This window comes from Vespula vulgaris, chromosome 10, assembly GCF_905475345.1.
Source record: "Vespula vulgaris chromosome 10, iyVesVulg1.1, whole genome shotgun sequence".
NCBI lineage: Eukaryota > Metazoa > Arthropoda > Insecta > Hymenoptera > Vespidae > Vespula > Vespula vulgaris.
Genome location: NC_066595.1, coordinates 6,556,786 through 6,584,745, shown reverse-complemented (window position 1 = coordinate 6,584,745; position 27,960 = coordinate 6,556,786). Strand labels below are relative to the sequence as shown.

The window sequence follows — 27,960 nt, the reverse complement described above, 5'->3', positions numbered from 1 at the left end:
TCGTGCTGGTCAGGTGGGGCAGGAAAAGGAGAGGAGGCCGGCTGCCTTCCATCGTGCGACACCCACCTGGCGTCTCACCTGAAGCACCTTCGCCGCTGAGTGCTGCGTCGGTCCCCGCGAGTGCGGTGCGCGTCCTCTTCTCTTCCTCTCTCTCTCTGTACCTCCTCAACGTTCATTCATTCTCTTTTACCTCATCTCTTTCTCTTTCACTGTTTCGTTTTTTTTTCTTTTTAACTTGTCCTTCTCTCTCTCTCTCTCTCTCTCTCTCTCTTTCTTTCTATTTTTCTCGTTCTCTCTCTCTCTCTCTCTCTCTCTCTCTCTCTCGTTCTCTCTTTCTCTCTCTCTTTTCTCTGTCTGTCTACGTTGTTCTCTGTTATCACGTCTGGAGAAAACAAAAATTTTCGATCGGACGAAGATATTTTTTTACTGATCGACAAAGTCAAAATAACGAGGAAGGATTTCACGCAAAATAAATCCAAGTGAGAGGAAAAAGAGGAAGAGGAAGAAGAGGTAACGACCACGATTATTGGTGTTGAAGGAAAATTTTGCGAGGATTGAATATGAGCGCAACTCGATTTCGCTGGATCGTGCGGTGTCTCGTGTGAAGGAAAGAGAAAGAGATTCTCGTGTCAGTGTTTCGACGAAACTTTATCGGGAATTTCGATATTTCTGTGTGAAACTCTGAAGTGTTCCCATTTTCATTTTCTCTTCCTCTTTCTATCTCTTTCTCTTTCTCTCTCTCTCTTTCTCTCTCGATCTATTTATTTATCAATCTATCTTTTCCTCTGTGAAACGGATCGACTTGAATCATCGACAACGTCCAAACATGTCAATCCCTACGTGCTCGTCGTAGGATAGCCGAGAGGTAAGTTAAAAAAATCACTTTCTATTATTTCTTTTATTTTTTCCTTCTATTTTTCGTCGAATTTCTTTCCTCAGATGTAATGCAAACATTCTGTCTAAATAATTGATACAAAATAAAACAAATGATACTATTAGAAAACGATTATCTAGATCGTATCTTATCTTATGTCATGCCTCGCAATCATCGTCGCAGATTTGTCGAGACTTCTCTACTTCACCCTCTCTATCCATTTCCCTCCTTTTTTACCTACCCCACCCACTACCCTCCTTCGCTCGTGTGAAATTCAGCAAGGATTCGAGGCGAAATCACATCGCATTAGAGCCGAGGAGAATTCTAAGAGCAGGTGAATCAGCGTAAGAGAATGAACTCTGGCGCGCGGCAACGGCTACGAACGAACATGTGCGCAACATACCTTCGTATAACGTGCTGCTTCGTCCTAGGTGTATATGTATACGTGCATTTATATATATATATATATATATATATATATATATATATATATAAGGACAACGTTCTCGAGGGTAATATTGTCTCCCTCTCGAGATGACCGAGCGTGTTCCGATAGAACCATGCGAAATGGTAAATGCTCGACTGTTCCCTCGTCTCTTTCATTCTTTATACATACATACATATATATATATATATATTTATATATATATATATATGTTTGTATGGTTGATGTATATACGTATGTACGTATATTCTTTTTTCTTATTTTTTGTTTATCATCACAGAAAAAAGGAAAGAAAGAAAGAAAGTAGAAAGTCTATTTGAAAACGGGTTACTCTATAAAACTTGAGAAAGTATACGTATTTCCTAAAACAAGTCAACGGAAGCAAGAAAGTTTAAAGAAGGAAAAGAAGAAAAAGAAAACGAGGAAGAAAAAGAAGGAGGAGAAGAAGAAGAAGAGGGAAAAGAAGATAAAGAAAAGGAATAAGAAAAGAAAGAGAAGAAGAAGAAACATGTTGGATATTTCCCTTGCACGACTTCGCATATAAAAGGAAGGCACAGCTAAGAGATGAAACCGGTCTCGTTAATTTACATTACATCGGTACCTAAGTATTCTCGAAATGAAGAAAATCTATTTTCTTCTATTTTCTCATGGCATAGAAAATTCAAGAAGATGGGGTGGGGGAGGGAAGGAGAGGAGACCGTAACAGACTTTTCATGAGCGCGTAAGAATGATAATCTACGTTCTCGTTAAGCGAACTCCTAGTTGTCGGAAAACTCCTTTCAATGTTAATAAAAGTACCTCGTAAGAGTTTAAAGTTGTAAAGGTCGTGCAAAGCACATGGATCGTAACCCAATTAAATGTGCAACAATTTACCTCGTTTTTTCGCTCGAATCGTTCTCAAGTGCAATAACCTGTCTACCATTTCTTCACCATCATCATCATCATCATCATCATCATCATCATCTTCTTCTTCTTCTTCTTCTTCTTCTTCTTCTTCTTCTTCTTCTTCTTCTTACTGCGAATTCAAAGTTTCAGATCCATAGAGAAAGAGAGAGATAGAAAGAGGTAGAGAGAGAAAGAGAGAGAGAGAGAGAGAGAGAGAGAGAGAGAGAGAAAGAGAGAGAGAGATAGATGGCATCGTTCGTTCTCGATTATCCCACCGACTCGAGTTAGTTAATTGAGCCACGCGCCGAGAACGAGGCGATTCTCGTTAAAAAGAATTATAACGGTTAAGAGCGTTATCGTCGACGCGTAGCTAGATGAGAGAGTAAGATGATTGCGTAAAAATCAGTAGGATGAATCAATGTTGGATTTATTTATTGTGCAACCCTTCGAATCGATGCTCGTTGCATAACACGTCGATGTTTTGCCAATTGAATGTCTTTTTAATTAGACAAACCTAATCGAAATAATTCATCGTACGGTAATATAGATATATATTATAAAAATGACAACAAAACGAAGAGACAAGACGGACAGAACAGGAAGTTCGAACATAATCATTTTTATAATGTTTATAATGTTTAATTCTATTTAACGATCACAGTCATTTCTATAATCATTTGTAATGTTTACGTTTATCAAATATTACATATATTTTTTATCACGAATAAATTTGTATAGATTCGATTTAAATCTCGATACGATTAATTTATCGGGTTATATCTCGATACGATTAATTTAATTTATATTAATCAAATATTATAAACATATTTCATCACGAGTAAATTTTAATAAATTCAACTTAAAATATTTCGGGTTATATCTCGATACGATTAATTTAAGAGAGAGAGGGGGAGAGAGAGAGAGAGAAAGAGAAAGACTGTATATCACTCTAGGCATCGATTTAGTTATTTTCAAACAATCGCGATTTTATTCGGCGTACCGGAACGCAAGGGAATTGAGTCATGTCGAGAAATAAAGTAACTATACAGTTATATCTTAGGGGCCGTGGAGATGCGACCGTGTTAGATCGTAGATAACCCACTTTTCGAATCGATCTACTCGAGTTATATCGAATTCTGTATAGCGAGAGGCACTCGGCCAAGTTTTTCGCATCGAAAAATCGGAAGCCTGGAGGATACTTTTGTAAGAAACGACGACGACGACGATGACGACGACGACGACGACGACGACGACGACGACGACGACGACGACGATGACGACGATTGGATGCTGCTTAAAATTTTCGACGAAAGGGGATGATAAAAATGTCTTCGAACGTTGCATCGTCCAATGCTCGATGATTCGAATTGCTTAGAAACAGGAAATGAGAGGAAGATTTTATACCGAGTACTCAGTATAATTTTCTTCTACTCTTTTATATTCTTCCTCTTTCCACGTCGTCGAATTCTCTAGCAGCCCTTAGGCAACTTCTTCTCCAAGTAAAAATGTTCATTATCTTTGAATCTCTGCTGTAGAAGAGAAGAAAAAACAGTTAGGAAGATTACGAACTCCTGGTGGACTTCCTATGAGAAAAGAGTTGCATACGTGATGATGGATTTTAAAGTAAGATGATTGAAGGTGCACAAAATATACATATATGTATATACATATGTATGTACATAAGTATACACACGCGTACGCAAGATTATAAGTATATGTACGTCCGCTTGTTATTACTGTCACGCTCGAAGATCATCAATGCTAATTAAACTGAATGAAATCTAAACGAAGAGTTAAAACAAAGAAAGAAAAATGGAAATATTTCGAGCGGCAATAAGATCGCGTATGGATTGTCTAGCAACGTTTAGAAATCCTATCTGCCCTTTGTTATTAAGGGAACGCAGAAACTCCTCGATTTCCTGTCGAGGGAAACCGTCCACAGATGAGAAATAGCGCAGTGCGGGATGGGGAAGCTGGGATAAATGGGGAAACCAGTTTTACAGAGCGGAATAGACGCATTTCTATGTCCATCATCAGACTACTATTGTATTTAACCCGTATATACATGTACGCATACATGCATGCATAAATACATATATCTATAAGTAAGTATATTTGCTTGACGGATTTCTTTAGCGTGAAATTATGACGATCTCCTTAGAAATGAGAATATCGATCGTACGACATAGGATTTAGTCATTTCCTTCGTTTGTTCTACCTACCTAAATGTTTGCTCCGTCAATTCATTCGAGTTTCTAGCTTCGATTCGTTGCTGGTTAATTAGATTCGTCGACGCGAGTTTCAACGGTGGCTAATTGCCGGAGAGTTAATTGTTTTGCGAAACTTCGATAAAACTGAACATATATCCGGACGAACGAACGTGTACGCGTGTGCGTGTGTGTTTACATTTGTGTGTGCGTGCGTGCGTGTAAGAGAGAAAGAAAGAGAAAGAGAAAGATAGAGAGAGAAAGAGGAAGGACTCGTCCTGTTACAACTTCATTTTATTACGCGTAGCGACGACGTTAGAACGATACTTAAACGAGTTGCTAAACGAGCTTCGACGACATCTTCGAAAGCAAAGTGAGAAATTCACTTTACACTTCTCGTTACCGTATTCCTTACTTTCTTCCTTCTATATATTTTCTCTCTTCGTTCTTGAATTCTCAACGACTATTAAATTCGAACGAATGTTTACGCGAAGCTTCTTTTAATATCTTCATCTCTGTTTCTATCTATCTATCTCTCTCTCTCTGTCTCTGTTTTTATCTCCTTCGTCTTTTCTCTCTCTCTTTCTCTCTCTGTTTTTATTTCTCTAGAGTCTTCTCTTTCTCTGTTTTTATCTCTTTCGAATCTTCTTTCTCTCTCTCTCTCTCTCTCTCCGTTTTTATCTCTCTTGAATCTTCTCTTTTCCTCTCTCCCTCTCCCTCTCTCTCTCTCTCTCTCTCTTTCTCACTCTTCTCTTTTTTCATCGGAATGAGCAATAGGAGAGTCCGACCTTGTAATGAAAAACATTTTCACGAAGGTGATTTAAACGTTACTTTGTTCTAAGAAGTTATAAATGTACAACGGAGAACGAACGAATAACATTCGATTCGAAGCTCTCACAATACATAGAACGTCTCGAAATAATTTCTCTCCAAGGACCAGACCAGCGAACGTTTCGTTTTATCCTGAATTTCAACTTAGATAAGTATCATTCTTTTTATCGGAGATTTATCTACGATATTGATAAATCGTATTCTACGTTCTTTTCTTTTTTCTTTTTTTTTCAGATTTTAAACTCGTTTAATAACTTGAACGCCAAGATTAATCGAACGTTCGGCGATATTAATTAATATTGTAATTATCGAATAGATTAATATTATCGTTATTACGAGAAAGATTTTTATGGCGACAATCATCTTCGTCATCAAAGAAAAGTGATCTATAATAATATAAGAAAGAAAGATTTAATACGAATATAATATATAATACTCGTTTAAAATATACTAGTTTGTTGTTTACAGAGATTCGTATAAACATTATCTATTATACATTAATACATCGCAGTGTTGTTTATTTAATAACGTTCTCAATTTCTAAGTGCGTCTCAATACTATTGCGTATTTGTATTACGCTATTATATTATTTACTAAAATATACGTAAAAATAAATTATTATATTATATTATGTTCATGTAGATATATCAAATAGTGAAAAAAATTCGATCATTAAACAAAAATTTAATTTAAAGGAAAACAGCGAATACATTTTAATTAATATTAAATTCTATATGAAATTATATTTATATCTCTCTATTTCTTCTTTTTTTTTTTTTTATAAAATTTTCGAAGATCGTTGGGTCACGCGAATAAATCTTAAAAATGGACTTAGCGAGAACAGATCAAAGTCTTGGCGTAAACCTGTACAGTTAGATTCTAAGCTACGATATACGAAGAAACGCGAGACAAACGCAAGCAGCAGATGTTCGTACCGTTGAAGACGCGTGTCATCGTGCGAGATAGTCTTCTCTCTCTTTCTCTCTCTCTTTTTTCTCTTTCTAACTCAAGAAATCGTTTCACGGTGTCGTGCTCGAAGAACTCTGCTGCAACCTTCGTGAAGAAGCATTCGAGTAAACACGGTCGAGTGGAGTGACGAGAGAATGCGAGCATTACGAAGAAACGAATGGGATTATTGCACACGTTGATCGTTAATCTTACTATCAATCTTGAAATGAATATCATTTGATCATTGACAAAGAATAGATACAATCTGTTGACAAACGTTTATTCTCATATTCAATGATTCATTAAACTCCATTAATGTTAAAATGTATTCATTCATTTTACGAATATAAATTGAATATGTAGGTACGGCAGAAATTTTCTCTTCTTCTTTTTCTTCATCTTTTAAATTTATAAATTATATGAAATAATTTAATATACACGCGTATTTTCTACTTACAAATATATCATCGAGTGTATACAAGCTCTATTTTACAGATTACAAATCGATAAACGAATGAAAGAACGAAATAGAGCCTAAAGGATTAATGCAGAGAAGAGTACTTGTTAGATCTACTGTGTATATGTATCAGGGCAGTTATGATCGGAAAAGTGGATCGAGCTCGTTTAGATTTTTCTGTCATAGAGATAGGACGAGAATGAAAACCTGTTTTCAAGGAAGGAAAAGATAGGAAGAGAAAAGAGAGAAAGAGAGAGAAAGAGAAAGGGAGAGATAATAAAAAAAAATAAAAAAAAGAAGAGAAAAAATATTTAATCGTTAGACAGGTTTAGTGAAAAAATTTCGCATACATCGAAGAACTTCTTTATCTTTTATATAGAGGGTATTTTGATTTAAATAAAAAACAAGTAAACAACAAAGAGAAAAAGAAAACAAAAAAATATAAAAGAAATCCATTTCAATCGTCTTCTCTGATAAAATCTTTTGATACTCGGAAACGTTGTTACAACTTCGTGGTTTTATTTCGACTAAACGTGTACTAGTCATTCTAACGTTTCTATCGTTATTTCCATAGAACATATCGAACGCTTTGAATTCATATTCCATCTGTTACGTTCTCGTAAACTCGGTCATGGATGAACGCGGAACGACGATAAGACTTATGGAGTTATTTTGCAAAAAAAGAAAAAAGAAACGAATTGAAAGAATCATCGTACGTTACTATATCGAGAAAGATAGAACAAAATTTATCTTTTGATTCGTTAGATTCCGAATTTGGCGAATTTAAGGAACTTAAATTGAATGTCGATATGAGAATAACTTATTATGAAAACGGTCCAAGTCAGATGCATTATAGTATAATATAGTAAACTTATATATATTTTATATACTTTAACTACACATATATGCATATATTTCTTTTGTAAGAGTTTCTTGGTTAATAGTAAAAATATACTAAACATTAAAACTAACGTTATAACAAATCTATATCAAAATATTCATTAATTAATATTAAAATATATATAGATATACATATTGAATTCTTATATTATTATGAAAATGTTATATATATATATATATATCTTAATGTTCAACAATATAGAATTATTATCGAAAATTGTATTATGAAAATAATATTTTAATAATATGGAAATATTCAAGGATACGTGTATATCTATTTACATATATAAAAATATATTTACAGATATTTCACTTGAGTCATTTTTTAAATTAGAATATTAGCACTTACCTATATGTGTACATAAGCACTTATATTAACGTAGTACGAAATTTCTCGGCAAGCAATTCGTATTTTTAGCATATAAATGGCAGCCATTTGTAAACGCATCAACGATTTTAGATTCTTCTCTCTCTCTTTCTCTCTCCCTCTTGGAGTGTGCGCAAAGCAGATTAATGAGTATGAAAATATCATAGTCGAGCTCGAAAATTCCATATCGACTTAAAAGAGGTTTATTTACGTGACGGCTTTTAACGGTGCATTTCATTCGATTTCCGTGTCACGCTTCGCTCCGCGTCCTCCTCCTACGCGTTGGATCGTAGCGTGGCTGTAATTTCGATCGGATCTAGGCAGGCATTAGATATACGTTCATATTTCAAAACAATATGTCGAAATATTACGAGAAAATTTCCAATAGTCATATAAATGATTCTTTATCTTCGAAAAATAATTTCTTTCTTTCTTCAATTATCAAAATTTCAATTTTTTTTTAGATATTATCTATCGAAATTCGACGAAGATCTTTTCGTATATTTTTTTAAATGAATAATTAACGAAATAACGAATCAAAGGAGATAAAAAAAAGGAAGTAGAAAAAGAAGAAGAAGAAGGAAATTAAATCTAAAAATCGTTCGTGCTGAAAGTAGCTTTTTTCAAAGAAATCGTGTAATGGCTTATAGTATATTCATTTTAAAAGAAAGGATTCATTCTCACGGCGCGTCTCGATGCGAGAAAGAGACGAAGGACGCTCGGGTACGTCGATAGCGTAGAATGAAAACCCTCGGTGAAACTAGTTGTTCGGCAAAAACTAGACGCTATTCAAAGGCCGTTTGTAGCGCACGGAGAAAAAGAAAAACGAGATGAGAGGAGAGAAAGACGACGAGTTGAGAGGAGAGACCCTGCAGGATAAAACGAGAGGGAAAGAAAGACAGAGGGAGAGAGAGAGAGAGAGAGAAGGAAGGAGAAGGAGCATACGTCGTACGAAATAGGAGCAAAATAAAAACGGAAGTGAGACGACGAAGAGATGAGCCGGCAATGAGCTACTAGAAGTGCGTTAAACTGATCGAGAAAATCTTTGATTTTGATGTAGTCGCCTGTCTCTTTTTCCTTCTTTATATCTTTCGTTTTTTTCTATTTAATATTCATTGTTTATCCGATCTGATATTTAATCAAGCTCGATGAGAATTTTTATCGATTGTTTAGAAAAATATATACGGATTTTATTGTTTATTTTAATATATAATTTTATTGTTTAATATATTAATTGTTAATTGAATATTGTTTAATATATAATTATAGTTTAATATATAAATATTAATTTTATTATAAGATTTTAATATATAATTTTATTGTTTAGAAAAATATATACATTTGACGTATGCATGTACATATGTACGTATGAAATGATTCATAGGGGAAAAACAAATTCATAGGAAATTTATAGGAAAGTAACGAGAGAATATTTTTTGTAATATAATATAAATGAAAAAAAAAAAAAAAAAAATAGATATTACATTCATTTGAACATTTCAGACACTTTTTTGAATCGTATTCCTCTCTATAATAGAATTTAAAATCATTGATGCGTTTACAAATGGCTGCCATGTGACGCGATAATATTTTTTCAATTTTCTTTTTTCTTTTTCTTCCACTTTACTCTCGTCCTTTTTTCTTTCTTAATACTCGTTATCATTTCAATAATAGTATTCGCCGAAAGTCGATGAGAGATATTAAAAAGCCGTCAACAAACCTTGGACTCCCCGTTGTTAAACTTATCTCAAGATCAAGATCCAGCGATCGTTGTCGTGATACTCTCGTCGAAGAATCGCGCGAAAGTGTTTTCCTTCTGACCACAGAACAGTGTTACACGGGCATTACTTACCGCAAAGAAACGTAACAACATACCTGTCTAATGTACATCTCGTTCTTGAGAATCAATATATATATATATAAATATATATATATATATATATATATATATAGTTATATTGAAATATCGTGAGAATTCAATTTTTTTCTTTTTTTCTTGTTTCTCTTCTTTTTTGTTTTTCTTTCTTTTTGTCTTCCTTCTTTTTTTTTCTTTTTATTCAAATTACGTTACGAAAAATCGAAAAATCGTCGTCGGTGTTAAGAAGAGACGAGTGAACGCGATGAATTTACCATGATCACGAGAAAAAAATTGGCTATTCAGGTGTTGCCCAGAGGCGAACAACGTCACGCGTTGGATTCGAAGGAGAAAGCTCGGTTCACACCGAACTCTCACGTTCTTTCTGTCTCTCTCCCACTCTCTCTCTCTCTCTCTCTCTCTCTCTTTCTCTCTTTCTCTCTCTCTCTCTCTTTTTCTTTTAACTGATATTGGTGAACACCACACTGATCGTTCGTGAATACGCACACGCGTTTAGTATGTCAGGTTACATACACGGTATGTAGTAATATAATCGTGTCTGCAGAAGCGTCAATCGCGAGAGAGTAACAACGTAGCGATTCAGTGTTACGATTCTATACCACGTGATTATTTAATGGCGAGTACCTACGAAATACGACTTTTTACGAATACTTTATTACATCTTATCTCTTCGTTCATTTCTTCTTTTCTCTTTCTTTCTCTTTCTCTTTATATCCCGTTCGATGCGATGGTAAAGTAAAAACATAATGAAAAAAAGAGAAAGAAAGAAAAAAATAAAAAAAAAGATAAAAAAGTATAGAGAAGATAAAAAAAGAAGGTAGAATAGAAATTGCTGACAGGTTTCTCGAGTCTAAGGATTCAAGAGAAAGAGAAAAAGAAAGAGAAAGAAAGAGGAAGAGAGAAAAAGAGAGAGAAATAGAAATAAACAATAATTTCTTCGATCGATCGGTAAAATTTAGCCGAGATCGCGAATCGAATATACGACACTAGGAAAGAAATAACGAATCGCCGAAAGACGAGCGATTGCGATTGCGATTGCGATTGCTATTGCTATTGCGCTTGCTTACGGCTTGAATGTACGATCGATATCGTCACGCCGGCTTGTTATCTCGTGGTACGGAAAAGGCTGTTATCCGAACGAGTCGTATCTAAAAAGCGAAGGTAAAAGTTAAGGGAGAAAGGAACGATGAGAAAAATTTCTCATTTCTTCTCTTTCTTGGGGGAGTCACTACGGAATATGATTTTCTTTTTATATTTCTTTTATTTTTTTTTTTTCGTTTTTATATGAAAAAAATGAGAAAGGGAAAAGAAACGAGTGACCCATAACTCTGATATCTTCTACGGAAAAAGGAAGAAGAAGAAGAAGAATAATATTTGCCGGCAAAGAATACTGGAATAGAAGGTATACGTGTTACATAGATAGACGGAAATAGAAATATCTTTCGAAATATATACTTTCGGATATACCGAGTGAAATTTATTCAAGGTCAAGGAGGAAACAGGAAGGCCAAGATTTAGGACGTTTCCACATCCTGTGACAAGGTCCTTAGTTCGAGGTATACCGACAAATGGGGAGAAAGAAAGAGAAGGAAAGAGAGCGAGAACAAGAAAAAAAAAGAGAGAGAGAAAAGGAGGGAGAGAAACGGAAGACACAAGTGTCGTCCACTCTTTCGGAGGGTTCCTTCGAATACGAAGCAATGGGGAAAGAAAGAGAGAAAGAGAGGAAGATGACGCATACGAGACGTGTGTCGTGAGAAAATACGTTGGAGTAAGCTTGATCGATAAAGAAAGAAAGAAAGAAAGAAAGAAAGAAAGAAAGAAAGAAAGAGAAAGACTTCTACAGTGATCCACATATCCAGCCCTATTGGTAGAGAACGTAGTAAACTCTAACATAAGAGCTAGAACGACTCGGAAGGTAGGAGCCGTTTAAACGATTCAACCATGCGTGATTCCCCTCTCCTTGGCGCGTGTACTCGTGCTTGAGCGTGTTATACAGGTGAACACGAGAGAGGAAAAGAGAGAAATGGAGACGGAGAGAAGAGCGAAACGAGTCTCGTGGAAAAGAGGTAAGAGAGCGGGAGAAAATAGGAAAAGAGCGAAGGATTTCTTCGTTGCAGGCCGATGCCTTCCTATTTTCTTCTCTCTCTCTCTCTCTCCTTCTCTCTCTTTCGTTCTCTTTCTTTCTCTCTCTTTCTCGTTCTCTTTCTTTCTCTCTCTTTCTCGTTCTCTTTCTTTCTCTCTCATTTTCTTGAAGAACGTTGGCCTTCGTTAACGGCCATTCTGCGTTTTATGTACCATTGTTCATTGATATCTTATCGGACAGCATCGTTATCGTGTTTCGTGTTCCTTCTCGCGATCGAGTTTGTGTGGAAAAGAAAAAGAATAATTTGTACCCCACCCCCTCCTCCATTCTACCCCTTCTTCATCTTCTTAAGATTTTATAATAATCCATTAGTAATCTAATTTGAATTTATATTCTATTAGAATTCATTATTCGTTGAATATATCGTTGTTTGAATTCTTCTTTTTATTCCCGATTGAATATCTCCTACGTTTTCAAATCTAATACAAGATTGTTGTATTTATTTAATTTTTCTTTTTCATTTCTTTCTTTTTTTTTTTTTTTTACCTTTGACATTCAAATGAAATATTATGTTTTCTTCCCCGCATCCCCCCACCACTTCCTCCGCGCTGTCCCCTTTATATCCACCATCCAGATAATTTCATTTCCATTTTATTCTATTTAAATGAGACACTTGTAAATAAAACTAATTAAAACCCAATTAGAAACTTCGATAAAAGATGTTTAACTTGAACGAGTTATCCTTATCGTGTTCGTTAAATTAATTCTAAACATATTCAAATTCCTTCTAACATGATCCTCTCGCTTCTCTCTTCCTTTCTTCTGAGAAAGAAAGAAAGAAAGAAAGAAAGAAAGAAAGAAGAAAAAAACAAGGAGGAAAAAAAAAGAGAGAGAGAGAGAGAGAAAAGAAAAAGCCAGAAGAAAGAAAAAGATATTCAATATTACGGCGTCGAGAGAGACGCGTCAAGGATAAAATTTCGTAAGTTTCTATTCAAAGCGATAAATTTTCGAAATAAAGACTCTTCGAATATCAAGAAGACTCATGGAGAAAAGTAGAAGCTTCGATCGGTCCTCTTCTTCTTGGAAAGAGATCAAGAAAGTGGAGTACGCGAGATGGCACACGTTCTTTCTCTCTCTTTCTCTCTCTCTCTTTCTCTTGCGAGTATATACATTATATGTGTATGTGTGCGTGCGTGTGTGTATATATGTAAGTACCTTCTTCTTGCTGTACCAGAAGATCTATCGAGGATCGAGAGATCGTCTGACCGGTGACAGTAGCGGCAGCTTGATATTCGTCCGACGCGCGCCACGGAGTCCGGCTGAGTATGGACTTGGAATAAATTATCTCGGCGTCTGTGTCTCTTCTCTTTCATTCTCTCTCTCTTTTTCTCTCTCTGTCTCTCTTTTTCTTTCTTTTTTTCTCTCTCTTACTCACTCACTCACTCACTCACTCCCACCATGTCTCCTTCCTCTTTTCATCCTCGACGAGTCTCCTTTCTTTCTCCGCTACGTCCATCTTCCTCCCACCCTCTCTTTCCCTCTTTCTCCTTCTTTCTCTTACTCTTTCTCTTACTCTTTCTCTTATTCTTACTCTTTCTCTTTCCTCAGCTCGATCGTTCTCCCTCCGTAGTTCGTAATGATTTCTCGTGGCGTGGTGGGACGATACCGGAAGTGAAGTCAGAATGGCGGAACCAGACGTTCACTCAATGGAAAGTTAGACTTCTTTCAGTACGCTCGAGAAGTGGTCACATTGTTCTTCGATCTTGAGGGATCTTTTGGGGTTTTAAGGGAAAAAAACGAAATAAAAAAGAAAAAAGAAAAGAGAAAAAGAAAAGAGAAAAAAAAAGAAAGAAAGAAATCGAAATTATATCCTCGAAATCTTGTCGGATTGGAGAAAAATTGTGTTGGGATATACGTTTTAACGCATCGTTTCGTTCTCTCTTTCACGAGGCGCGAAAAGTGATAAGGAGAAGCTCGCGTGCTCTCGAGCGAGTGCGAAGGATCCGTTTGTAAGGAGGGTGAGAGTGGGGGGAGGAAGAGGAGATCCATACGTGGTTCATGAAACCACCCTTCAGAGATGGTCAGCCAACACGCGATGGCCACTACCGTTCGCAAAGTAAAGCAGGAGAATCGTCTTAGGCGACAGAATCAGAATCAAGGTACATGTGTTTTGCGTGTACGCGCATGACATTTGTGTCTATCTGTGTGTCTCTCTGTGTATGTTTCTGTGTATTGTATATATTGTGTATTCCGTTGATATTCTCTTTGCATGCGACAGTGAATAATAAAGTTTTATAACGCTAAAAAATAACGCTAAACAATATATATATATATATATATGCATATGTATAAAACTATATATATGTATATATATATATATATATGTATGTATGTATATACACACACAAACGGATGTTACGCAATAAAATGTAAAAACAAAAAAAATTATGGAATGGATTGACGGTGTATAAATATTTCTTGATAAATATACGCAAATTTATTACGACAAAAAAGAAAAAAGAAAAGAGAAAGAAAAAAAGCGTGAATACGTTAATTTAATGGCGATAAAATAAAGCGAGTTCTTGTTTGTCGTCGTTGCAGATGAGGAGGGACCTTACAAGGCAATACCACCACCGAAACCGGTGCCGAACAATCAGAAGAAACAGAACGGGCAGCAGTGGGACGATCGGCGAGCGGTAGCCTTAGCACATCCGCAAGTACCAACTTCCGGTACAGAAAGAAGAGACGCGAATCACGTTGGAACAGAGATCCGAAATTCCGGGCAAATTCCTTTTGCACCGGAATACAGGATGCCACCGCTCTACGGAGAGGAACAGAGTTCGAGTCAGGCTCAACAGGCGGCCAGTCTGCAGACTCACAGTAGCAAGTTTCCGGTAAGTGTATGCTCCTTGTAACGAATGTATCGATTGAAATCTTCGTTCGCAAGAACTCATTAGAAACATTTTATCGGGGAATCTCGATAAACGAGGACGATTTTAAAACGAGACAGAAATGTGGAATGAAAAAAAAAAAAGATCTTGTCTTGACGAAGAAAAATTTCAACGAGAAATTGTTACGATCTTTGGACTCTTTTACTTCGATGGAAAAGAGAAAAGGAAAGGTTAAAAGAAGAAAAAGAAAAGAAATAAAAAATGAGGAATAAAAAAGAAAATTAAAAAGGAAGGAGAGATAGTACGTAAAGAATAACATAGGTGGTAGTACGCGTCATGGATGGTGCGGTAAGTTAATTAACGAGGGACCGACTGCATTTATTCCACATGCTTACGAACGGAGACGAGCATGTGTACGTGTTATGTGTGTGTCTCTACTTGTATATATGAGGAGGAGCACCTACGACACGATATACCCTACGACGTCAACCGTATTCGTATCTCTCTACGATCCTTTCTTCTCTTTTCTTCTATTTTTTTTTTTCATATATATATATATATATATATATATATATATATATATATCCAAACGAGCAAACTCGACCGCGTGTCGCTAAATTTTACTGCCAGCCTCGATAACCGCAAGTGAAATTATTATCAAGACGATATGATAATTTCATTTTCTTTATTTCAAGAGCTCCCGTAAAGCCACCGTAAGATCACGACTATATTATACCATACGTAGGTTGGCAAGTAGGTAGATAGATATAACGTTTCCGAACAACTCCAGATTTTTCTTTACTCAAGAAATTATAATTTTTTTTTTCTTCTCGTATGTTCCTCCTTCATACTTATTTGCACGTGCAAAATTAAAATAAATCGAGAAATCTCACGTGTTCCTATACATACATACATACATACAAATATATATATATATATATATATATATATATATATATATATATATGTGTGTGTACACACGTGTACACATACTTACATATATTACTTTTTTCTTTATCACATCGTCATGAATTCGCTCGTATATGTATTTACATATATATTACGGAGGCACGAATGATCGAATTAAATGCGGACACTGGACTCCAAGTGAAATCTTCAAATAGCAGTTCATTGTATGTTGGTACGTAGACTCTTGGGAAGATTCTCAGAGAGGACTACATTGGTACAAAGTGGTGAAGGGAAAGGGGGAAGGGGGAGGGGCATCATACGGTCGTTATTACCGTTTACCGGAAGCCAGAAGTGTTGCGATAGCCGTTCAGATAGACCACTTTTCTATACGAGTCCCCGAAGGCGAGAAGAAATCGAGTAGAAGATCGCGATCGATGAATAGTCTGACGCATCATCGACTTGCCTATGTTTTTGATCGTCTCTTGTAAACTCTCCTTGAATTCTTCTTTGTCATCGTGTATCGATTGATATAATTATCAACGTTGTTTTATCAGCCTTAATCTTCTAGTTCGTCAGATAATTTGATATCTAATTAACATACCTATTAAGTTTAGATAAAATAAATAAAAAATATTACAGAATTCATTATTACATTTTTTAAGTATTATTAGAACGTATACTTTGAATCTTTCAGAAGAAATTTCAAAAAAAAAAAAAAAAAAAAATGTTTAATGAAATTCATAAAATTCCGCGTCTAAATTTTCTGATCTTTAAGATATCCGACGTATTAACGATATCTTTCATAACATTTTGTAGATAAAAAATATAGCATTCCTTGTTATCATTTTTACTATTATTAAAAAAGTATACTCTTGATCGTTTAAATGCGATCTATGAAAAAATTTTAATCTATAAAAAAATCTATTAAATAAAATCTACAAAATTACTCGACATATTAACGAAAACAAAAGAAAGAAAGAAAGACAAATAAAAAGAAATATTATGATTTCTTCAGAATGATATCTTCAATTACTTTACGCTGTATAAATATTTGATCAGAATGAAAAAAAAGTTGGACTTTTCAAAACGATTATGAAGATCCGAGCATTAACAAACGAATTTCCCGGATTTCTTGATCTTTTTCATATCCCGGAAATGGAACTCGCGCGAAACGAATATGTAACTTCCCCTCCTCCGTATTTGTCGAAATTATTGTGGTGTAAGATAGCACGTTATTCCGCACCAACCGCAAAGAAGATCTTTATCCGTCCATGGAAGTAATCGTGTTACGATGGAAATTACGTCCGACAACGGTAAAGCTTTCCTGGATTATTCTAGCATCGAAGAGAGATCGCAACCTGGAAGGACTTTAACACACTTCTCATAGTAAGAATGTAGAAGTGAACGAGTTAAACTATTCGAACTAGTTATTCGCGGACATGTAAGATCCTACACTAATTCGCATCCTAATTATCCATAAACGTCGTATTTCCGACTTGATTTTCCATTATGCGATAATCTTAGAACAGAAGTGCTCGCACTTTTTTTTTCGATCGCGTACGGCTAAGTGCTTTTAAACCGAAGTAGTATATCTCGGTTCGGTGACACCTACGCGCAAGATATATCTTTCTATGGGGTGTACCTTCGTTTAAAATCAACTTAAAAAAGAACGTGTTCCAAATAAAAGTAATGATAGTTGAAGGAAAAAGGGGAAAAGAAAAAAGAAAAAGAAAAAGAAAAAAGAAAAGAAAAGAAAAGGAAATATAAAATCAATCGTCCGAACTAACGTCATTACTTCGAATTGGAAATCTCTTACGAGTAAGATCTAAAGCGTAAACAATTTTTCGAAATCTCTATCTCCGAATAGAATGTATAATATTTCAAATTGTTTGTTTCTATTAACGCAGACGATCTTTTTTACGATTATCGAATAATATTTATGAACATTTTAAGAACGTTCGACGTTCAGTAAGTTGGGAAAGATCGATTGACCTACATTCTGTAAGACTCTTGTTTAATCCTTAAGAACGGTTAATGGAACACCCTGTATATGGAACACACGTCGAGGTTAGTCTCGATGTATCTCGGAGGGACTCCTCGTGTATCATGGGAATGGAAACAAGAAGTACCTTCCGATCGAATCGTTCGGTAAAGAGCGCATGTGCATCCTCGTCTTTTCTCGTATTAACATTGTCAAGAGAGATCTCGAATGCCAATGAGAAAAGAAAAATATGTACGCGTCGCGACGATCTTGTTCCTTCCGTTTTCATGTTCCTAGAGCGAAGAATCTTTCTCTCTCTCTCTCTTTTTCTCTCTTTCTCTCATTCTCTCTGTATCTTTTTCATTTTCTCTTTTTCTCTCTCTCTCTCTCTCTCTCTTTCTCTTTCTGTTTCTCTCTTTCTCACTCTCTCTCTCTTTATTGGAATTCACTGCCTTTCACCATCCAACAACACACGTACGCTAGGCGTCTCCTCAAAATTTACTTTGTAACTCTTCGTTGCACGCACGTTTCTTCCTCTCGTCATTTAATTAGAATAAACTCGGTGTTAAGCTTATTTATCCTTTTACTTTTTCCTCTTCTTCTTCTTCTTCTTCTTCTTCTTTTCTCTTTTTCTTGTTTGTGTCTTTTCTTTTCTTTTTGTCTTTTTTCCTTTAACATTAGATTCTTTTACGGAACTCATCGATTTATAACGGATCTCAGATTTCTTCTTTAATTGAAGTTATTGAAATTATGGATATTTGTTTTTCTTTATTTCTTTATTTTTTTAATCAATTTATATGCTGACTTTAATTGGTCCAATAATATAAACTATGTTTTGTGTATATATATATATATGTATATGTATATATATTGGCGAATTTAACTTTCAAGTTGCCTAAGGCGTTTGACAAATTTTGGGGGCCCCATTAAAGTAAATTAATTATGCATAATATATATTTTCTCGCTTGGACTGTTTATGCAAATGGCCAAGTGAGAAATAAATCGTCCAAATACGATTATAGTCAGAAATATTGAAATAAATGTTATATATCGGCCAATAGATTATTCAATGATATATATTACATAATATAAATTTATATTATCTTATTGGAAAGTCTCTGTCTTATGAAGTTCGAAACGAACGCTTCTACCGTTTGTACGTAAATCCGTTATTGTGTATATCATGTTAATAATATTTTTTATTATGTATATAGCACAAGGAGATATTGTAAGGAAAAAAAATTGCATTTATTAATAAGTTGAATTCAATTAAATTGAATAGATTAAATACAATAAAAAATAAGTATACAACGTCCATTAATTTTAATATTAAATTAATATTTTTTATTTTACATTTAGAAGAATATTAGAAATAGGATAAGTAAGAGGAATTTCGACATTTTCGATTGCAGATAGAAAGAGAGGTGGTCCTGTCATCAGGGGATAAGAATTCAAAGATTCCCATTCTTCACGAGTACAAACAGAGGACTGCCGGAAGAGTAGCGATCGCACCGGATGCTCCTATCAAGCAGCAGGCTTGGGTACAAGAGGTAAGAAAAGATATTAACGATAATCATCTTTTCTTCGTTCTAATCAACACCTTCGTATGTCGTTAGAACGAATAAATCGTCAATTTCGAGACAATTAATTGTTTACTATAGAAAAGCGCAGTTTTAATTAATGAATCATCCGTGAATCGTTAACGTACGAAAATCCATTTCTAAAAGTCATGATCGATCGTTACACCCACGTCAAACTAATTGTTTGAGTATGGTTTTATTTGTAGGCGGACAAGAAAGAAATAGACAGAGAGACAGATAGAGAGAGAGACAGAGAGAGAGAGAGAGAGAGAGAGAGAGAGAGAGAGAGAGAGAGATAGAGAGAAAGAGAAAGATATGTAGGCTTTCTTTCAGATTTTTATCACTAACTCGCTGAGAACATGTTACAATATCCTTTCATTAACGCAATCCTTTCTACCTCTCTGGTATATTAAATTTCTCCAGTTGCGTTATAATATAGTACTACACTGTGTATTATTAACATGCTCTTACGAAAGATAATAATGGTAATAATAATAAGAAAAAGTGAATACCCATTGTAACATAGAATCTAGTTTACTTGGTTAGTACTTTGGAAAACAAAAATAAAAAGAAAATAAAAAAAAGAAGAGAAAAAGAACTAAAGTATCTGCATATCTCTTTGAGGACATAATTATACACGCACGTCTACGTATATATGTACTTACATTTACATAACTATAAAAATAAAAACGAAAAGGTGGATTATTCAGTTGAGAAAGTTGAGAAATAAAAAAAGAACGATAGGCTATTCGCTTCGGAACTTCGGAAGTATGGATCACATCAGAAATGATGAGAAGTATGAACTTACGTTGTTAAGATCGTGAATTTCGTGAAGGATGGTCGTTGGGATGACGTTTTTCGGCCTCTTCTCTGGGGGCAAAAATAATCATTTTTTATCTTTGAAATGCGCGTAATCCTGACGGTGGGTATCCGTAGAGAGTCATAAGTCAGAAAAGCTTTTTCCGTATGCACGATACGTTGCTTTAGGGCCCTATGCTTGAGAGAGCCACGCTAGGTTCTCTCTCTCTCTCTCTCTCTCTCTCTCTCTCTTTCTTTCTTTCTTTCTTTCTTTCTTTCTTTTTCTCTCGCTTTGCACCAGGCAAAGCGTTGTTATTCCAAGCGCATCCCTTCCTAAGAACCGGAGAATTCAGTCCGACAACTTTGAAATTCCATGTGTGGCTTAAGCGCACACGCGCTTCGCTCTTACAGCCGCCTCGAGCCATTAGCCGTCCACTGCCCTCTTCGAAAGAGAATCATTTTCTGGGATTCCGAGGAATCACTTTTGTAGGAAAAATTTCAAACTTGAAATGACATTGCTTTTGGTAGGAAGAAATAATGGTAGTGGGGGAGAAAAAGAAATCTCACGTATTAGAACCGTGAGACGAGGCGCGTTCGATCAGCGCATTCGAATTTATATCTTTTTTATTCGTTTTTTTTTCTTCTTTCCCCTTCCAGGCGAATCAAATGCACGAGGTGAGGCAAGAAGCTCAAGCGAGGAACTATCAATCGCAAGAATCGTCATTGTAAATATTCCATTTGTTTTAATAATAATCGGTCAATGATATTTTTTTAAGTCCCTAGGATAACTTTTATTGCGTTCGATTTATAAACCTTCCAATTGGATTTACATATGCGACTGCAATAATTTACAAAGAAAATTATGCATATTTTCGACGAATGATAATAAAAGTTATCCTACGATTAAAAATTTTCAATCGAATTTTTAATAACTGTAATAAATCTTCGTTATAATTTTATTTCTTATTAGATCGACCACGAGTGGAACGGTCGTAAGATCGACAAAGATAGACGAAGAGAAGTCCAAGTCCTTGTCAAGGACCTATCATACCATCAAGGACATGATATCCAGTCGATTTGGTCAGAATCGCAAGGACGTCGAACCAGAACCGGAAGCGAGTTTGAACAACGCCGCTGACGAGCTAAGGAAACCTAGTAAGAGTATCGAGGAGGAAGAAGCGAAAAAGAAGGAAGCCATTTACGGGAAACCTCGTGCTCAAGAACCTCCTGTCAACATGCAGCAGTATCCTAAAAACGCTTACGGTAAAACGAACTCGATCGTGATTTTTATCGAACCATCGATAAAACAACAATCGATCTTCGATCGGGGAAGGAAAAGGAATATAATTTTTAAAGTAAAGAAAAAGAAATGAAATGATTAATCGAGTAGAGACAAACAAAATAATAAGATAAAATAAAAAATAAAAAAAAAAATAATAATAATAATAATAATAGTATTAAAACTAAGCCACGGTGGATGACCGAGTGGAATTATAAATAATAATAATAAGCATGCACAGCGAGCGTATCGCGAAGCTCGATGTTCTCGCTATAATTAGCGACGCCATCTTTATTAATGAGAAACGCGCGTTACGTACTTTTCTTCGGTCAATGCGCAGAGCAACGAACTCCCGCGATAAATAACAGAACTCTCGCGTGAGTGATTCGATTGGATTGGATTTTATCGTGGTATAACTTCGTTACACAATTGTAATTTCAGCATGAGAATTGGACCGATTGTCTGTTACTTCCTCGATCTTCGATCGTGTTCTGTACTCGGAGAGTAGTTACATCGGAGACGTTCTATCTGCGATGATATCGATGATTTAGGTCAATACGGGCATTCGTACAGTTACCAGAGCAATCAACAAAACGTACCACTACCTGGTCAACTTCAGCCGAACTTACCTGGCCAGAGCGCACAGCTTCACGTAACCCATCATGCTCCGGTTAGTGGAGTACAGACGGTTCATCAAACTCAACTACCTTCTTTCGGTCAATCAACGCCAGGTGGTCAACAGGTGCAAAATGTCGCCAGAGATTACGTCGTTCAAGGGACAGTCGAATTGACGAATCAACAATCACATCAAGGACTTCATTCGAATCCTTCTCAGGGACAGGTATAATGGTCGAAGTTTCTTTTATATCACGAGATACAAGTAATCTAACTAGATTCTTTTGAAAAATATAAAACAGGGCCAGAGTAGCACGGTGCAGAAACAGCAGCAGCAACAGCACGGACTACCGATGCAACAACAACAGCAACAACAGCAACAGCAGCAACAACAACAGCAACAACAGCCACAACAACAACAACAACAACAACAACAACAAGTAGGAAACAGCATGCAGCACATGAGTCAACCGTACCAAAGCACCCAACAATTAATGCATCAGAACCAAAATCATCACCAAAGTCCACGATTCGCGCAACAGCACGCTCAGAACATGCACCAACGTCAGTTGATTCAGCAGATGCATCAGCAACAAATGGCGGGGCAACAGCAAGGCGGTGCGAGAAGTGCTCAACCACAACCACAACCACAACAACAACAACAACAACAGGCATATTTCTCAAACAGTGTATCGTACCAACAATATCAACAAGCTAGACAGGCTATGTCCAGGTCGCAAATCGATCTACCGAGTACCTCTAGACAAACTCAAGAGTTAAGGATATCCAGTCAAGAGGTATATTATCATTATGCTCAAGGGAGGCCAAGGTACGGTGTACCACAAGTCTACATGAAGTCGGAAACCAATCAAGAGGTCGAATTTCAAAGGCGAAATTCAGCGAAGGGAATAGAGAAGGCAGCCTCTCAACCTCAGCTCTCTTACGAAGAGGAACGAGCTATTAACGAAGCATCGAGAAATCCGGTGGTCGATGGGTTGAAGAATCACACGATTGATCCATTGGACAAGGAGAAGTACGAGATAACCGTTGAAGATCGAGGACAGAACGAGTTTGGTAGGAATGGTTCCCAAAGAAAAGAGGATTATAGGCCGGAAACTAGCTTTGGTATACATAGGGACGAAATGATAAGATCCTCGACGAGAGATCACGAACATTCTGGGGTTAATATTATTCAACAGGAGACTCAAGATTCGCCGGAGAATATATCAGTTCAAAAGAGGATCGAGGAATTGCAAAGGAGAACCGAACACGATAATAACCATTCGATTGTTGGTAAAATATCGAAAGAATCCGATATGGAAGCAACGAGGATCGGAGCCAGTTCCAAAACTTTAGGGTTGGACGTTTCGAAGAGACTAGAAGCTGGTTCCTCCTATTCGGGAAAAGATTCTGCCACGAAATCTGACAGTCGAAAGGATGAACTGGAACAGGGTATCGCTCGACTTAAGATTCAAAATCAAGGATCTGGTTCGGATTACGATAAAGCCGGTCAGAGTTCTTCGAACGTCGATTCTGGAAGAGGTTCTGCGGTTTATTCCAGTGGAAGGCGACCACCTCCTGAGGATCGAAATTTGACGCAAGGTTCGTACTCTGTATTTCATTCTCGTACCACTTTTCTCTTGGATGATATTAAAAGAAAAAGAAAGATATATAATTATAGGATACATTTATCGATCGATACTTTATTATGATCCTTTTTTCTCTCTTTTTTCTTTCTTCTAACGATTGCTTTCCTCGGTAAAACGTTATTAATTTTTTGATTATTTAATAAGCCGAAAAGAACTTTGATTAATAAATCTATTATTTCGTTTGACTCATAAATGAAGAAGAAGGAGATAATCTTCATTGAAACGAAAGTAGATTATAGAGAAGCTATATTTTCTGTCCTACTTAATAACAGCGCAAGACTCCGAATGGGTCGATATAGTGGAATCCGAATTGAGGAGCATTTTAGAACCAAGAGACGTTCCAGCGATGGCACACTCGACTCTATCCGAAAGTGTATCGTCCGTGACACCGCCTTTACCGCCTCTGTCACCCCATGAAAGCCCACGGACGCCAAGAAATCGATACTCGGCGAGGTAACATGACTTCAAACGGATCCCTTCTTCCTATAAACGATGATGCTACTTCCGGTCATTGCGTCGGCTCACCTTCGAATTTTTTTTTTTTAACCGTAGAGTTCAGATCGAATCGGGCGCTTTACTTCGCGGTGAGCGTTAAAAGGATATAATCGATCGAGTATTAATATCTTTTTCAGCTTGCCTTACGGTTCCAAGCCGAGTTACGGTGATTATGGCAAAGCAATGGAAAAGAGAGGGTTCCTAAGCAGTTCGAAACATCGCGGTGCTTCTACATCGAAGAAGGATTCGAATAAAAAGTTCTCTCATCGTAAGTTTACGGATTATTATGATTTGTTTCCAATAAAACAGAAAAGAAAACAAAAATAAAAAGAAATAAAAAAGACAAGCAAAAAAACAAAAGGAAACTTTGTATGATTTATACAAAAAACATATCGGCATGTAACTTACGTTAGTTTTTGACTGGGAAGTTGCTGATCTGACGTCTACGACGACCGGACTTGATTTGGATTCGATGCTGGACCGCAGTGATTCCGATCTTAGTACCAACGACGCTAGAACGATCAGGAAGCAATTGGAGGGCTTGGAAAATATGTATAGCGAGGTAACTGTCCAGTTACGGTATACGAATCACTAATGAAACAAATTTCTTATCGAATTTTTATGCTTCGTTCTTTATAGGTATTGAAACTGTTGGGTGGTAGTGTTAAGAAGAGACGAAAGACGAGAGGTTTGACCAGTTACGGTTCCGTTTCTTCGTTACCAACGTCATCGGTATCCTCTAGACCAGTTACGAGACATCACGATAAACGCAGATCGCATATGATCGATGATCGTATGAAAAAAGCCAAAGACATCAAGGTTAGCAAGGGATCAATTAGACACAATAATAATAATAACGATGATGATGATGATGATGATGATGATGATGATAATGATAATAATAATATACGAGGAATGGATCAACTATAGTATTCATTCCATTTTATTTCAGAGTATCAACAAAAGATTTCAACTGTTGGAGTCTCACGTGGTGACGTTGGCACGTTCGGTGGCACATCTCAGCTCGGAGATGAGAACACAGCACATGATGATGCAGGTGAGCGAGAACGCGAAAATTGTAACGGGAATCGAAGCGACTGTCGCAAGACTCCACTACTACCAGGTTTTCGCAGGAAATGGAGAACATAAGGGGGGAAATCGCGGCACTTCGAACCCAAACGAGCATGGCGATGGTGAGATCGCAGTCGCAGCCGTTGATAAAGGACTCCGAATTACCGGCTCTGTCCAATCCGTCGAGGGTGAAAAAACTGACCAAGTTTTTCGGAACGGAACCACCCCTTATCAGACTCTTCCTCAGGGAACTTGGGTATGAGGTTGGTAAATGATGATTAAAAAGAAAAAAGCAAACAAAAGAAAGAAAAGAAGAAGAAGAAGCAACTTGGAGAAATTCCAATGAACTCATTGAATTCGATACGAACTGGTTTTCCTGCTTCACAGAAATACGCGAGTGCCTTCGAGAAGGAGAAGGTCGGTATGGTGGAGTTGCCCTACTTGAGCGAGGAGAGATTACAAAAAATGGGAATACCCTTGGGACCAAGGCTGAGAATCCTACAGGAGGCAAGGATATCCGTGTGCAAGGACGCTGTTTACGTCGTATGAAACGATACGCCCTCTTTTATCGCTTCGTCGATAACGAGACCACTTTCATTATATGATGTTATATTTTTTTTTCTTCTCTCTTTCTCTTTCCTCTTTTTTATTTTTTTATTTTCTCTCGTTTATTCAATCCGACAGGTTTTAAAGCGTACCAAAATGTACATAGGATCAAACGCACGTTTGTGCGTGCCTCCGACTGAAAGGATTAGCATATAGACTTTAAATCGTACAGACCATTTTTATATAATATTATTCATTTTGACGATGGTAATAATAATGATTATAATAATTATTATTATATTTATTATAATTATTTTATTATTATTATTATTATTATTATTATTATTATTATTATTATTATTATTATTATTATTATTTGCGTATATCACGTGTATAGTACTTAATAAGAATAACAGCTGGTAATGTTAGTAAATGGTAATAATATCTATTAATTTAAGCTATTATTATAAAGTAACGATAGTATCGATTATTTTAAAAACATAAGGAACAAGACCAGACCTGCCGCGTTATTTTTATAATATATTATAGTTAAAGTTTTCCAAACGCACAGCACGTAAGTAATCTTGCGAGCTCATCTTATAAATGAAGATCCGCAAATGTATGTTTGCCAAAGAGAGACGTATGACATATACGACATATAGCTAACGAATATTTGTATTTTATAATTATTATTATTATTATTATTATTATTATTATTATTATTATTATTATTATTATTATTATTATTATTATTGTGTTGTTAAATCTTGTATTTAATAAACGATTCGATATAAGCTTTCTCAAGCAAAAGATATAGTCTCGTTCCTCGTTACATCGAGTATATCTATAGATATTTATAGATCGAACGAAACTCGAACCGAGTATAGAAATTCAAAGTTTGGCGGGAAAAGGTGGCTTTGACGGACCGACGAAGTTTCTACGTGACCAGGAATCTTCTTCAATTGAATAATCACGCGTTAACTGTGTTCCCTCAACGTGAACACCGCCGTTCCGTAAGTCGAGCAAAGTGATCTGTTATTATGGCCCCTGACCTCGGGCAGAGAACGTAATTGACGCCTCGACGATCGTAATTATTTCGCTTATGATCATCGACGGATCGATTTTAATGACGTTGAGAAAACTACGTCGATAAGTAACAATTGCAGTCTCGAAAACCAGACTCATTTTTTCTCTTCTTCTTTTTTCCCTTTTTATTTTCTCTCTCTCTCTCTCTCTCTCTCTCTCTTTCTTTCAAGTGTCACTACAAATTCCGATTCGAATTCAACAAAAAAAAAAGAAAAGAGAGAGAGAGAGAGAAAGAAAAAAGAAAAAAAGAAAGAAAAACTATTCTCGCGAATTTCGGTATGGATATTACAAATTTTGTTCTTTTGACTTAGGAAAAATTCTTTTGACTTTTGTAAATAATTGCGAACGATCGGTAACGTTTAGAAGTGAGAAGTAAGTTTTATCAGGAAATGCACACTTTAACAATTGTGGCCATTTATTTTTTCTAGCGGACTCGTCTTTGATTGGCCACCCGAGGCCACGCCACCGTTCGAGCCAAGTTCTCTCCCCGCGTTCTCCGAGTCTACGCGATGAGATCGTTTCCTTGCGAGAGAGGACAAAAGAGCGATCGTCGAACTCTCGCTGCTACTTTTTTCTTTTTCATTCAGTCTCTCTCTTTCACTCTTTGTTTGTCAGTTTGTATCGTCTACGAACGAACTCCCGGAATTATTTACGAGTTTAAACTCTGATAAAATTCGGATTCTGTTATTGGTTACTAAAGGAAGCGAGTAACTGAGTTTGTTTGTATGTGTGGTTATGCGAGTGAGAGAGAGAGAGAGAAAGAGAGAGAGAGAGAGAGAGAGAGAGAGGCAGCATTTATTGCATCAAAATGATTAAAATCTGTATATATGAAAATAAAAGTGTTGTATTAAATCATAGTTGTAATACGATTAAATAATTGGGATAAGTATAATAAATAAGCATAATTATCTAAGAGAAAATGAAATAAATAAGTTAATGCGGATATTGCTTTAGAAAGATAGAATGGTGCAATAGTGAATATATAAATAGATATAGATATAATTATATATAAAGTCATATATAAACATAAAAAAGTATATATATATATTAATAGATGTAAGATATAAATGTCAATCAGAAATCTCAATAAAAAAAATGGTAAAATAAAAAAGTGCAAGGAAACAGAAATAGAAATAAAAAGAGAAAGAGAGAGAGAGAGAGAGAGAGAGAGAGAGAGAGAGAGAGAG

General features: G+C 36.1%; 1 protein-coding gene across 4 annotated transcripts; it reads left to right on the top strand.

Annotated features, from left to right (window-relative positions):
* Positions 1 to 25: 25 nt before the first annotated feature.
* LOC127067218 (putative mediator of RNA polymerase II transcription subunit 12) lies at positions 26 to 26,497 on the top strand. 4 transcript variants are annotated; one of them, XM_051001907.1, is made up of 15 exons: positions 12,427 to 13,224; positions 13,482 to 14,032; positions 14,475 to 14,767; positions 19,067 to 19,204; positions 20,690 to 20,757; positions 21,003 to 21,295; positions 21,863 to 22,152; positions 22,229 to 23,528; positions 23,848 to 24,028; positions 24,208 to 24,338; positions 24,484 to 24,632; positions 24,710 to 24,889; positions 25,023 to 25,127; positions 25,204 to 25,404; positions 25,529 to 26,497. In XM_051001907.1, the coding sequence occupies exons 2-15, from the start codon at positions 13,951 to 13,953 to the stop codon at positions 25,688 to 25,690; spliced, it is 3,573 nt and encodes a 1,190-aa protein (XP_050857864.1). In that variant the 5' UTR covers positions 12,427 to 13,224; positions 13,482 to 13,950; the 3' UTR covers positions 25,691 to 26,497. The 4 variants fall into 4 exon arrangements, with proteins under 4 accessions (XP_050857867.1, XP_050857866.1, XP_050857864.1 ...); XM_051001910.1 differs by lacking the exons at positions 12,427 to 13,224; positions 13,482 to 14,032 and adding an exon at positions 26 to 865; XM_051001909.1 differs by having other exon boundaries at positions 9,888 to 14,032; positions 25,194 to 25,404; positions 25,529 to 25,675.
* Positions 26,498 to 27,960: the final 1,463 nt, after the last annotated feature.